The sequence below is a fragment of the Aedes albopictus genome, chromosome 3 (assembly GCF_035046485.1).
Source record: "Aedes albopictus strain Foshan chromosome 3, AalbF5, whole genome shotgun sequence".
Classification (NCBI taxonomy): domain Eukaryota; kingdom Metazoa; phylum Arthropoda; class Insecta; order Diptera; family Culicidae; genus Aedes; species Aedes albopictus.
In genome coordinates this window covers 426047658-426063037 of record NC_085138.1, presented here as the reverse complement: position 1 = coordinate 426063037, position 15380 = coordinate 426047658, and the positions used below count along the sequence as shown (strand labels likewise).

General features: G+C 36.9%; 1 protein-coding gene across 4 annotated transcripts in view; it reads right to left on the bottom strand.

Annotated features, from left to right (window-relative positions):
- Positions 1 to 15380, bottom strand: part of LOC109433445 (uncharacterized) — a 314324-nt gene that overhangs the window by 73357 nt on the left and 225587 nt on the right. For all 4 annotated transcript variants that reach the window (XM_029875817.2, XM_029875819.2, XM_062856424.1 and 1 more), the window contains one exon: positions 12565 to 12959. In XM_029875817.2, coding sequence (XP_029731677.1) covers positions 12565 to 12959 — 395 coding nt within the window. The remainder of the gene's footprint in view (positions 1 to 12564; positions 12960 to 15380) is intronic.

Sequence of the window (15380 nt, the reverse complement as noted above, 5' to 3'; positions counted from 1 at the left end):
CATTAAAATTACACGGAAAATAAAATTTTCTGTGAAAAAAATTTTAAATAAAAATATTTCAACAATAATCATAAAATCTTAAAATGTTTTCATCTAAAAAAATCCGTTCCCCAAATTGGCTTCTAGGAAAAATATAAAAGTGTGGGGATGTTCAAAAATAAAAATTAGAAAAATCAAAAACTGAAATTCACGAAATCGAGAATTGAAAAGAATCCTGAGATGAACCAGCCTCGGGCTGAAAATCTCATAAATAAAGACATAAAAAAAAAAAATTGAAAAGAATCATCTTCCAAAACATGTTTAAATCGATTTTAGATGACGAAAAATGATATTTAGATCAAAATCAAAAATTTGGGTATTAGAGGGTTAAATCGTATGCCCTGGCCCTAATGCCTAAGGCTTAAGCGCCTATACTCGCTCTCTGAAACGAAACAAAAAACTAACGCTACTAATCTCTCCCATTTGCATGGTCAAGTTTGATAAAGAAAATGGTACAATAACTACAATAACTACAATAAAAAAATAGAAAGATCTCACCCAATTTGAACCGGAAATCAATTAAAACATTGATCATAACGAAAAGCTGCATCCACCTTCAAACATAAGTTACGCCATCTTCTTCCTTGTTCTTCGCTTTTTTTTAACATTTGAGCTTTGAAACACAGATCAAAACGAAAATGATCCGAGGCGGCGTTGACATCATGACCGTCCGTTTGCATCATCAACTAAAAGATCGCAAAACCCGTCACCACACACTCAGCTCTTTTCATTTAACTCCTTTCAGCAGTCTGATTACTTTTTTCTCAGCAATGCCCCAAAAAAAAAATCGCCCAAAAAACCTCTTCACGAATCGAATCTAAACTCAATTCCTTTCGTCACTAGCGTCCAATCCGCTAATTCATCGATTACCTCTATCAACACAAAATCGCAAAAGTTATTAATCGAACACCGTAGGTACCTCACTGTTTCAGTTTAACTCACACTGTTCAAAACTCGTCACCAGATACTCAGGTTCTCAACAGTCCAAAACCACTTCACCAACCGAATCTAAACCTTCTCGAAGGATCAAGCCGCATATACCAATTAACTCAGTTCAACGAATTGGGATTATGTCTGTATGTATGTACGCAAAATAAAATCACTCACTTTTAAGGCACTTCCCATTGGCCGATTTTTTGGATTATAGCTTGAATCGAACCGGAATTGTTTGATATCGAAAATGGTCCAGATCGGCGTTCCGGAGTTATGGCCATTTCAGTGATCCGGACCAGCACCGATAGAACTGGCCGTATATAAAACTGAACTAGCCCCATCATGCGATACATCAAACTGCGGCGATTTTTGTAACCTTTAGCTTGGTTGACGAGTTTTGTGCGGAAATCAACACTGGAGACCAGAAGATCCACGATGTAGGCCCAAAATTCAAGATGGCAGCCAAATGTTCAAGGTGGCGGCTGTTTAATAGAGATTTAGGCTCTTAAAGCATGCTATATGGGAATATTTGACATGGGGAAGATGTCTGGACTGGAGATGGGGAAGATGGCGGTCTGAAATCCAAGATGGTGGCTTCAAATTCAAGATGGCGTCTGTTTAAAGAAGCGTAAGGCTCTAAAACCATGCAATATTGGTATATTTGGTATGGGGAAGACTTCCAGAGTCCAAAATGGCGATCAGGATGTCCAATATGGCGATTTAAAATTTAAGATGGCGGTTCCGAATTCAAAATCGCGGCTGTTTAATGGAGTTTTAGGGCCTGAAACACTGCATTACTGGTATATTTGGTATGGGGATGATGCCTGGATTCCAAAAATTGCGACTAGAACATCCAAGATAGCAATCTTAAATCCTAAATGGCTTCTTCAAATTCAAGATAGCGTCTTTTTCTTAAGAGTTTTAGGCTCAAACATTAAAAGCCAGATAAACGATAGGATTTGTGGTATCATGAAATGGATTTCTGTTAATTGTATGAAAGTGCGATATACATTTCGAAGGCACGAGAAAGGCGCCATCACCGCTAGGTGGATTAATTAGGGTTTTTTATAAACGATTATTAAAAAAAGTAATCGTTTATAAGTTTTAAACATTGGGATGGAATATTGTTTCTGCTGCTCAGCAGGGTGCTTCGTTTTCATTAAAAAAAAACATGATAAAATTAGAACCCAAGGTATCCAAATTTAAACGCCCAGACCCATGGTCTTAGCCTGACAAAAGAACAAAAAACAAATGTTAACGCCCCCTATACAGACAAGTACAACCTCCTCCACCCCCTTTCCATCCTTGACGTCAAAATTGCGCCTAATTAAGAATTATTCTGGGGAAACTCCTCCATGAATTACTTTTCTTCGCTTTTTTTCTGAAATTATCGCGGAAAGGACATTTTTGCAGGAATGCGTTTTCCTGAGGAAGCTCAGTTTACATTCTTCTGAAGATCCCTTCAACAATTATTCTAGTATGCTTTTTTTAGTATGAAAATTATCGGAATTTCCTCCCGGAGTTCTTTTTTGGTATTTTTTTAAGGAATTCATGGAAACTTCTAAAGAAATTATTTTAGGATTTTTTTCAACGAATTCTTCCAAAGATTTCTTCAGAAGGTGCACATTTTTTCACAGAGGTCAAAGATTTCATCAGGAGTTTTCTTTAGAAATTCATATTTTTCTTGAAGGAGTTCTTTCAAAAATAATTGTTGGAATTTCTCTTGGTTCCTTTATTTTTATTTTTTTTCTGTATTAACGAGATTTTTAGCCCTAGGCTAGTTCATCTCGGGACCCACGCTTTACTTCCCTTCCGAAGGAAGAACTCACATTTTGCGAGTTTGTCGGGAGTGGGGTTCGATCCCAAGTCCTTAGCGTGATAGTCAAGTGTTCTAACCATCACACCAGGTCCACTCCACATTAATTCCTTTATGTATTACTCCATATAATTAGGGAATCTCTCAGGCATTTATTTAGAAATTAATCTGGAAAACTCTCAAGAGATTTTTGTAGAAGTTTTTCAAATGCATATCCAGAAGTTCATCCTGGAATTTTATCAGGGTTTGCTCAGCTTTTCTTCAATCCTTTTTTCTTGGATTCTTCCAGAAATTGTTTTTGATTTTTCAGGAATTTCTCCGAAGAAACTCTTAGTAGCTCTTGCAGACATTACTACAGAATCTATAAGTTGGCGTGAAAAAATAAGAAATTTCACTATGACTACCTGCAGAGGGTGCTACAGTTCTTCCATGTATTCTATGAAAGATTTCTTAAAAAAAATCTTTTTCAGAATTTCTTCAATGGTTCTCTAAATATTTTTTTCGTTTTTGCAGGATTTTCTTCTGAGATGTCTTCTTTCATTGGTTTTTGAACACTCCTACATTCAGACATTGTACGATAAATTATTCTAAAAAGTCCTTCAGAAGTATCTCTTCTTCCAAGGATTCATTCAGAAAATCTTCTCGGCCATTATTGGAATTCCATTGAGGGATTTAAAGAACTCCCCCAGTTTCTTTTTCTGCAACTTCTGCTGGGATTTTGCAGTTATATTTTGGGAGATTCCTTCTGAAGTTTCTCTACAGATAACTCCAGCAATCCTCCCCAAATTTCTCAAAAAATTTTAATTGAAATTACTTCCACAGTTCTTCCAGAAGTTACTCATTTTTTTTCTAATCCCACAGAGACAACTTCAGAATGCTTCATGAGATTTGGCCAAAACAATTTCAAGAATATTTTCCAGAATTTTTCAAAGGTATCACCAAATGGTTTGAATGGATTCCTTCAGACAATTGTTCAGTGATTTTTTTAGAAATTTCTTCAGGGGTTCTTTCAGAAGTTCTTCCAGAATTTGTTCATGCATTTCTTGGATAAACTTAAAAAAAAAAACATCCTGAAGGGATGTCAGAAGCAATTTTTGAAAGAATCTCCTAAGGAATTCCAGGAGATATTTCTGACGAAACCGCTAGTGCAATTCCTTAATTCAAACCTCGGAAAAATTTCTGCAGGAATTCCGAAGAAATTTTTCAAGCAATAAAAGGAGGTCCATTCGGAAGAAATTACAAAGGATTCACTGTAGGATGCTTGGAGAAAATTTTAAAGGAATTTCTGAAAAAAAAAATCATAAAACAATCGCGAAGAAATAGGTACCTTGCTGATATTACCTGAAGATTTTTTTTTAAATTTTGATGAAGTCACTGGAGATGCTTTTGAAGGAGTCCTTGAAGAAGTAATTCAACCAGAAATTTCTTACCTAATTCCTCAAGGGATTTCTCATGCAACGCTGAGGAACACTTGGTAGAATTAACAAAAAAAACGGCTATAGGATTCTTGGAGAAAATTTTAGATGATTTTTTTGTGAAACTCCACGTAAAAACTGCGAAGAAATACCTTGTTGATATTCCTGAAGAAATTTCTGAAACTCTGAGATATTTTTTAAGGAGTCCTTGAAGAAATTTCAGAAGCAATCTAACCAAGAATTTCTGGAAGAATTCCTGAAGGAATTTTTTAAGACTCCTTGTAGCAATCTCAGTAAGTACTCTGGAATAAATGACTCGAGGAACATCTGAAGAAATCCGAGGGATATTCTTGGAATTTTCCCAGGAGGTATTTCTGGAGAACTTTCTGAAGAAATACTGGACGATTTTCCTTGGGAATCCTTTGGTGATCCCAAGTAACACAGAAAACATCTTTGAAAATGAAATCCGAAAAAGATGTTTTATTATAGTACTTTAAACGTATCTGTACACATCTTACGTTGAAATCAGGTTTAAACTATGTTTGGCATTAACAAGTCACCTAAAAATCTTATCAACCTTACCACACGCTACAGCTACGTAAATATAACGTTGATTAAACTTGATTTGTGTATCGTTGTCTTCTTTCAATTCAAGATGATGTGTAAAACATCATTAGCACATAGATATAACCTTTGGGCTCAAGTATGTTACTATTACGCTATTTTTACGTATTCAATACGGTTATGTATAAGTTTATCAGATCTCTGTCTCCCCTCTCACTTAAATTTATGAAACATCTTATGCACATAAAACTAAACCGAAACTTAACTATAATAGCACCCGAAACTCATATTTCATTTTGTGCGGACACTTTAAGTACTTACGTGGCGACTAAAACTAACTTAGAACACAATTTTTGATTCGCAAAATTAGACACGAATTTATTCAGATTGATCCCACGAGCTGCACTCTAACTTTGTTATTGTTGCACTGATGTTCGAAACAGGTATCAAAACCAAAAATAACATCGTTGTATGCTATTTGAAAATGGATGTTGAAAGTACGTTGCCAAGATGTTTTTTCAATGTATTTCAATCGATTCAAGTAGTACTCGACAAACATGTTATTGAGATGTACAAAAATTGTAGTTTGAACGTTTTTCCAATATTTTGAATACTTTCCTATCAGGCCAGATAAATTACAGTGCCTGCTAAAAGATTTGATAACTAACGCTTTTATGAATGTATAGCAGTCTGTTCATCTACACGTTTTTCTCCGAATAATATGGTTGCCTTAATGATAACGAATACAAATTCTACAGTCTAAAAGAACATTATTAATACGTTATAATTGAAGATAGCATTCTAAAACTTTTTGACGGTACTGTGTCAAGAATCCACCATGTTGCATATCTGAAAATGTACTCGAAAATCTCACAAAAACTATAGAGATGACAACACCCTTCCTTCTTGTTTTCAATCTGATGGGAGGCGAATTAATTCATGAAAAGTGAATGTGTTTATTTCACCATAAATTTTGAGTGGCACATGTATGTCATAGTGACCAAACATCGTAATGATAAATTACAAATGAAATGTAAGGCTTGACAATTATTTTGAGCTATTACCAAATATCACATGTCACATTTATTTCCACAGTATGCGATTGACAAAGAATAATTTTCCTGCTAGCAAAAAGTAAGTTCTTACGATGTTGCTGAGAACATGTTCGATACTTTATTTTATGTTATAAGAATGCATTGAAAAACATCTTTAGTAACATCAAAGATGTTTTATAAGCCGCCATTTTTTGCGCTTTTTCGGTGATATAAGTGTACGAAAATAGGTTTTTTATATTCAAAACAAAACATGGACGTTTGTATGAATCATGTAATATATACAGTATTGTAACAAGTTGTGTTACTTGGGAGATACCTAGAAAAGTATGTGAGGGTTCTTTGGGACATTGCTTAAGTAATCCTCGAATTTCTGATTCGGAGATGCTTTCAGAGAAACCTCCAGGGTTTTTTTTTTAAGAAATTCAAATTTTTTAGGAGATTTTTTCCTGAAATTATTGTTGGAATTTCTTCATGTAAAACTTCATATATTTGTAGATTCTCCGAGGAATTTATTTAGGTTTTTCTTGTAAATTTTCGAGAGATTCTTGTAGAAGCTCCTCCTAGTATTCCTTCCACCAGAGTTTGCTTAAGATCAGTGAAGAGAATTGTCAGACAAAAGAGGCACAAAACAAGCAACAAAGAAGGTGCGACGATTACTCTTTATCCCTACTGGTAACAGATAATGACATGATCTCGAATTTTTTTGTTGCAGACAAAACGGAAGCTGAATTTGTTGCGTACTTTTCAACTCGTGAATAATAAATTATTGCTAACCCAAAGTCGAAACTGTTTGATGATAGAGCTTTACCAGAGTTGCAGTGTTTATCGACTCGAAGTTACCGTTCGAAAATCGCAATGCAAGGCTTGAAAATCTCTAAACTTGTGGTGTACGATGTTAATCCCATTATTTTCAAGTTGGGACAAACTTATGTTGCATGGGTTTGTTTGTCGCAACAAATACAGGTTGCAACATTGTCATTATTGTTGCGCGATGGTTGAATTTTGATTCACTGCTTAAGATTCATTCAAACCTTTCTTCTGGGACTCTGCCAGAAATTTTACAGTTATATTTCAGGAATTTCTCCAAAAACCAGAAATTACTACAGATTCCATTCATTGCATTTTTTTAAACATTTTTTTTAAGAAATTCGCTTATGATTACCTGAAGAGGGTTCTTCAAGTTTTTCAGGTAATCATCAGGAGTGGTTTAAAACGATTACTTCAGAAAATTCTCCAGGAATTTTTGTTCTTAATTCTTTCATGTGTTCTTCCAAGAATTCTTCCAGTATTTTTTACGCAATTTTTGAAAGAACTTTTGAAAAATCCTGAAAAAATATATGTAGCAACTTCTGCAGGAAGCTCTGTTTGAATCCCAGGAGATGTTTCTGATGGTACCGCAGGAACAATTTCTACATATAAACCTTGTAGGAATTTCTGAAGTCAATACACAAGTAATTCTTGGTAGAATTTACAGGAACTTTTGTAGGATTTATGGGGTAAATATTAGAGAGTTTTTTGAAAAACTCCAAGGAACAACTGGGAAGAAATACCTTGCTGATATTCCTGAAGAAATATCTGAAAATTTTTAAGAAGACTCTGGGGATATTTTAAAAGATTCCTTGTGGGATGCCAAGGAAGGTATATTGTGATTTATTTTGAGAATTTCTAAAATAATCCTCGTATTTCTGAGAGAACTTCTCTAGGAATACATGGTGAAATGCGTAGATGAGCTTCTGCAAAAATGCCCTAAAAAACTTTCGAGATATTCCCGTACATTTTTTTTATGAAATATATCTGAATAAATTTCTTAAATAATCCTTGGAAAAGCTCATATAGTTGTCCGCCGAGATGAACCTACCCCCGGCTGAAAATCTCTTTATTAAAGATTAATAAAAAATACTTAGTAGTCGAAAGAAAATGCTGAAGGAATATCTGTATGCATTCCTGCAGAAATCTCTAGAGGAATTCCTTCCGAATAACTGAAAGTAATTACGCAAGAATCTCTGAAAAAAAAAATCCTGGACCAATTCCTGTGAGATTTTTTAATGGATTCCTTTGAACAATCCCTGAACAGATCCCTGATGGACTTCTTGAAGATATATTTATACATTATCTAGATTTTTTTTCTTAAGAAACCAACAGAAAAAAATCTGAAAGAATTTCTGAATGAATCCCTGGAGACATTTAAAAAAAAATATCAAAATAATCGTCAACAAAAAATATTTGGAGTATCTGGTGAAATCCCTGGAGAAATTTGTAGAAGAATCTCTGCAAGAATTTCTTAAGAAACCACTGAAAGAGATCTGAGAGAAACCTTGGAAGATTAAGAATCCTTGGTCGAAGTATTTTCCGAAGGATTCCATGGAAGATGTTCTTGCCCGTGTAGCTGCTGGCTTAGAATAGCACTACGGACCACCTGTTCTAGGAGTAAAAGTCCACCAAACAGGTAACCCAAATACAAGATGTCAAGAGGTATTCTAATTTGTTTATTCTTCAATCACTTAACTTAATTTACAGCTCTAGTGTCCACTATAGAGATGGGAATACTGATTCAATTTTGAGAGTGAATCGCTCTCGATTCACTCTCAAAAAAGAGTCGACTCTTTTGATCGATTCAGCAACTCATTTCCGGGATTTGAAGAAAATGTTGATTTTCGATGTGAGCCAACTCCTTTTTGTACGGATCTGCCCAGTTTTTAAGAAAATTCAATTGCATGGTATGAATATTGACGATCTGCACAAACGTATAAGTATAACGTAATGAAATGCAGGATTCGTAGGTTTTCGTTAATTTCTCCAAATAATCGAATCGCTAGTAGTGGTGCGAGCCACCCACATAATATAAGTATGAAAACAAAATTAATTGTCAAGGATTGCAATGTTCTGCGTCGAATCATCATTAGGGGCGCAGTCATACCAACTCTTTTAGCAATCATAATGAACATCAGTGAATCATAACTCTTTTGAAAAGAGTCATGGATCACTCACTCGGTTTCGCGAATCGATTCTTTGAGTCGATTCGTGAGTGAGTTACCCATCTCTAGTCCACTAGGGCACTCCGTGAGCGATTCCAATTGGAAGCTGTACATACACTTTGTACAGAGCCTAAATTTATTCTATTCTAATTTTACTACATCGAACTGGTTGCCGTTGCGCTGCTTTCACTCTTTACCATTCTTTATCATGGTAGAATGATGAGAACGAGGATGTTGATGTGTGGCTGTTGGTTGTTCCTGTTTCCAGTTCGATTGGGGGTCCATTATGGGTTGCCGTTCGCCGATGTCCAAGTATCCGGGTTCATTTGAGTCATGGGCTCAGAAGAGGATCAATGTCAGCTGCTCTTAGGGAAAAAGAGCTACTGTCGAAATTGTCGGGGCTGGGATCGAACCCATGACCTTCTGTTTATGAAGCAAACGTGTAGCCACTACGCCACGGGTCCGGCTAAGAGGTGTGCTAATGGATGAGGGGTTTGAGGGGGTATAAAAGAGGCTCGATCTCTAACGGAGCCCGTAGCGTGGGTGGATCACCTTTTTAGGTTGAGTTACGGTGGAAGATCTACCAAACCGATTCCTAGACCCGGTCCAGCTAGGAAAATCTTTGGTCTTCATACCTTGGTAAAAATGATTGATCTTGGTTTGCTTCTGGTGGAGATGGACCTTGAAACAACGAAAATTGGGTTGGTATTCATGGTTAATAGAACACTTTTTAAAGGGAATTCCTTGAGGATTTTTCAAAGAAATCACTGGAGCAATTTTGGAAGGAATCAAAGGAATCTTTTATGGAGGGATTCTTTAACTATGTTCTAGGATAAGGATTGCAACAGCCATTGTATACGATGCAAACGATCAGTATACCACATTCTTACCCAAGGAACACACTTGTCACAGAAGAGTCACGGCCACGCAGGTTTTTGTTGCGCTGAAGTCACTATGACTTACTTCTAACAAGTAAGTTTTTGTTTGTCAGAAGTAAGTCACAGTGACTTCTGCATAACGCAGTGTTTCGTGTAACATTTCCACCAGATGAAGGTAGAGAATAGAAATACACTAGAACTTCAATGGCGCTGTAGTCACTTTTCATATTTAATTATTTTAGTAACTTAAATTGTTCTAATTCACTATTTTTAAGTTTCCATCTTATAGAGGACCTTTTGTTTTGATAAACAAGTTTTATTTGACACTTCTAGTACCGCTACTGACGCTGTAAGGGCGTTGCAAACGAGATGTTAGTCAAACGAACAGTCGCGACATTGGATTTCTGCTGCTAGTTATTCTAATTGGTAGAGTGAAGTGGGTGATGGATTTTCGAGAAAATTGCTACAGGTGTTCGTCTGTTTATCTGTAGTAGAACTGTTTAAGAGAGATTATTAGAAAAGCGTCAAGCCGTTTTATGGAGTTTAGAGGGGTTTTAGGAAATTTAGGGGTTCTTAGGGGAGTCATTAAAGATTCCAAGGGATTTTAGAAGCGTTTCGAGGGCTCAGCTGATTCCATGGGGTTGCAAGAGAAGTTTCCGAGGGCTTATGAGAAGTTTTCGGGGGAACTCATGAGATTTTCATGGGAAAGAAAGGAAAGTAACGGCAATTTGCTCGATTTACTTGAGCATAGACAAGCTTCTTTCCTTCCACACGATATGAAAATGAGAGCAAGAGCGCAATAACTGTGAAAGTGCTCAACATTTTATCTCAATCCAGAATTCCACAACAGAAAAAATCTATGAAGTAACAAACAGCTCAAAACATGTTCTCTGAAGAGCGAAAAACACGTTGAACTCTTATCGTCGAACAACGAGAAAAAAAAAGTAACTCTGCAAATATGGAATCGCAATATTAAATTTACTTTAATGCATTCCCATCCGGTTTACGACTCGCGTCGATGTATGCAGCAGCAGAAGTGCTTTCATTTTATATACACGTATTTTTCTGTGCGCCTCCCACCCTCGATTGCACCAATACAATTCGATAAATGCTGAAATCAACGAACCTGTGGGGCAGCAGCAGCAACGCCGCGGCGGGATTGTTATTGATAGCATCCAGCAGCCCCAGCGAGGACTTTTTTTTATTCACAGCATCCTGATACACAGGATTTTTTTACCATCGACATCGTTGACCCCATATCTCGCGGGGGTGCTGAAGCGCGGGGGATTTACTGGGTTTTTATGGCTCTGCATTGCCCCCCAACTGTATGAGGAGGTATCGATGCAGTTATTGATTCGATATGGAGTTTTATAATGCTGTTTTGATGATAACATTGTGCCACACAGTCTTTCTAGCTTTTCTGTTTCGATTGGAGGGAGGGTCAGGGCACCATAAGGGAAGGATGACAGACAGGGAGTGCATTATTGTGCTGAGCAAGCTAATTAAGAGAGATTATTAAATATCAATGCACTGCCATCGGCACTGTTGGGACCTGGAATGGCGTGACTAATGATCTTCGTAATGAAATTTCGAGTTTAATTGGCTGTTGTGGTATTCAGTTATTTTGTGAAATATTGAAAATAGAGCATCATGACACCGGTTTCCGGAATCACCTTTTCAAGCATTACGGACCCGGTTGAATTGAGTTCTATTTCATATTTCAAATTGCTTTTAATTATGTGTTTCACATAAACATTTTAGTAAGCAAATACAAATTCTCTTACAATATGTGATGCAACCATCACACATTGATTGCGTCCTCTTCTGATTAATTTCGATGCATGATCCTTCAACGAAGGTCTTTTGCCAGTAGTTTCTACAAAAATTAATATCAGACATACATCTTATTTTTCCACTATCAGACAACTTGCCCCCGAAATCCGCAGCAGACAATTTCACTTTCCTCCAAACTATGTCAACATTTCCAATTCTTGCAGAAATCTCAAGCTTACTGCCAGATTTTGTAGCTTCATTCTTGAATATCATTATTTGTCGTCATTTGCCACCCCAGTTTCTACCCAGAATCACTTTTAAGTTCCAATATCCTCTTGAAATCTCCAGAACTCATCAGTTTATTTTTCCAGAATCCTGCTAAAATATGTTCTTTTTTTTTCAATTCGACAGTCCCTTGTATGAATTCCTATTTTTTGTAAGAATCTCCAGTTATCAGTGGATAACTGACACTGAGGAAGATTACACGTGGTAGTCGAAATACGCGTATCTGTCAAAGGATAAGCAACATAGGGCGGAATTAAAAGGTCCGAAACTGATTACACTCATTCAAAGAATCTCCAGCTTTTTTTGATGAGATCCCATACTGTTTTGGAATAAGCCAGTTACTTTCGGCATCCGCATCTTTTCAGATGCTTCATACATCTATAGGATTCACTTGGTATCTGCAGGATTACAAGGATCTTGCTGGGATGCGTAAATTCTTATTGGAATCATTACCGGATACCCAGAATCCTCACAGTTACTCATGGTATAGCTGTGAACATTTTTTATAGAACCTCCGTATATCACTGACACTCTTCAATCCTTATTTACAATGGCTATTAGATCTATTCTCTGAACAAGCCTTTCCTCAAGAGAGAGGTTTCTTTTTCTCTTAGTAGAAAACTTTTTTTGCAAAAAGTTTTAGATTTATGATAGATTTACAATTACAATTTTCAAAATATATAAACACTGACAAATAAAAACATTTGGTAAAAAAACTGGTAAGTGAGGTCATGTATAATCCCACAGGCTAGGCTCTATTGGAATTTCAAAAGAGTGAATAGCTAAAAAAGCCACTACAACTCGAAATATCCGCCTACAAACACCACTTACCTAAGCTTCGCATCCGATTGCCTCAGAAATTTGTAGATCAGCCGAAACTCCACCCCATTAGCTGCCCCATTCGATCCACCCATCCCACCACCACTTCCGATCGGAGGCAACCGATCCAGCTGGATGCTTACGTTGACCGACTTGGTTTCGCTGTAGTAGATCGTATAGCCGGAAGCCGTCCCGCACCATTTCCCGTTCAGGTTGGGCAGGCCCTGCTCCCGGATGGTCATGAACCCTTCCAGGCATGCCTCGTGGTGCGACGACGACTGGTGCAGCTCTTGCTGCTGCTGCTGGTGCTGGTGCAGATGAGGTTGGTAGCCTTGCATCAGACCGCCACTGCCCAGGCTGTTCATGCTGGGGACGAATTTCCCAATGCTAAATTTAGCAAAATTGAGCTGAAATGAGACAGAAAACGGAAACATAAGCTATTAATAATGGGTGTGCGGGCACTGGCACTGGCGTGTGATTATTGCCGTTCGACGAATGTTATTACCACTGAATGGAGTAGACTCATTCGCCGGAATCGCCTCGAATAGGATTAAATGTCGGTTTCCCGGCGCCGAAATAATATGCGCTTTGATTTCTCGCATAATTATTTTTGATGTTATCAATTTTAATGAGTTAAGCATATTTTTGTGGCGTTTTGTTCGACCCCCGTCTCCTTTGGTATAATATTATTCTGACAGGCACTGGCACTGGCGCTGCGGTTCCAATGAATTTGCTTTCACACGCGGTGAACAAGTGAAAATATACGCATTTTCAATTGAGTATGATTGTTATGAATTTGTGTATCTTGGTACTCGGTGATTCGGGATAATGATGCTAACCGCGAGGTCAAAAGACGGATTGCGGTTGCGAATCGGGCCTTTTTCCGCCTGCGAAGCCTGATGAAGTTCCGTAGGATACAAACTATGACAACACTCACGTTGTACAAGACTCTGAATCTTCCACTAAACTTGAGTAATCACCAATAATTACAATAATTTGGTTGCATTGGCTTTTCTCGGTGAAAGGTTGTATCTAAACAGCGTTTTGGTTGAGGAGGACCTAAGGAATCTAGGCGTTTAGGACGACTGGAAGCGAATGGCCCAGGACCGAGATCAGTGAGAGCGAATACTTCATGCGGTGTAGACTCACTGCTACGAGCTGTAGCCCATCAAGTAAATATGACTACTTACAAAATTAACTACAAACGTTGCTCGAGATTTTTTCAAATATCTTAAGAGATCTTTCTCTGAAAATTCCAATTTTACCTTCCAATGGCCCAAACTTTTGATTTTGATATAAATATAATTTTTCGTTATCTTAAATTGTTTTACCATGTTTTTTTTTCACGATTTAGTGAAATTTGGCTTATGATTTTTTTTATTTTTCTGTTTGTTTATCTATCACTTTTTTTTTTTTTCTTTAAATCTTATTTGGGTGATTGACTTTTTGAGCAGAAATCATTGTAAGATTTTGAGCTTATAGAGGAAATATTTTAATTTGTATTTTAATGGAAAATTTCATTTAGCGAATAACTTTAAGGAATATAATTTAAAAGTGTATTCAACTCCTCTTAAGTCTTCTATTATGATGACAAGATTGGAAAAAACCCGAATTAATCCACCTAGCGGTGATGATGCCTTTCTCGTGCTTTATATAGATACATTTTATACTAGCATGACATCCGATATTCAGTCAATATAAGACAACGCACAGTGGAAAAAATAGGTATAAAACGCGAATAAATTCGATATCTCTGCTCGGAGTGGATGGATTCTAATGAATTTTTGACACAAAATGCAAAAATCTCTATAGTTTCACTAAAGCCGCACGATGCTGGAAATCAGTGTATTAAACTCGTTTTACTCCACGCTCTCTTTCTCTCACCTTTTTGAGAAAATCCTCATCTAGGGTAACGGTCGAATTTTGGACCCCTAGAGAACAAACAGATTCAGAGGGTGTTACACATAATGATGATGTTGGTATGACCGTAAAAGCCGCCACTGTCCGTCAAAAATACCCACAAGGTCATTTCTGGCCGAAAATTTGATGAAAATAACTGATTTTTGAAGCATCAGCTTTCACTATTTTGGACGTCCCAATTTATTTTGGACCCCCTAAAGTATATATTTTGGACACCCGGTGTTTAAACCAACTTGAAACTATTTTCGAAGAATCTGCCACTTGGATATGCTCGATCACATCCTAATTACTTGATTGACAAAGGCTGATTAGACGAACTTTGCAAATTTAATTCGCTAGAATGCTAAAAGTTTTTGTTTACATCTGCAAGTTTCCCCAGCACCACTTTCTCTTTTCGTAAACATGCCGCGACACTCGCACGGATGACGAGATTAATAAAAAATAATTTCAAGGCAAATAATGATATTTCCCGTGGGCAAATGATTGTTGCTCGTGCAAAACAATCTAATTTAACGAATGATTCTACAAATTTTAGTCATCTCTTCATTACATCTGTGAAAATTATGATAATACGACCCAGGGGGTCCAAAATATATGGGGGTCCAAATTATATTGGTTACCCTATTCCCGACTGGCGTGCAAAATAAATGACTCATTTAACTCGTATTTGTGCAAAAATTTGCATAGTATCGACAATTTGACATAAGGTTGGTCTTACTCTTATCGATTGCGTTCCACTTCTGGCAGAAATGCATGTGAAAGTTTTAAAAAATAGGGGATATTGGAGTTATTTGAAGATAATTCAATTTTTAAGGCCGTGCGGTGAGCCAAACCAGCTCCATTCGATACTACGGAAGTTTTTATATAAACACAAATTAAATAAATCATTTATTTTTCACTTCAGGATT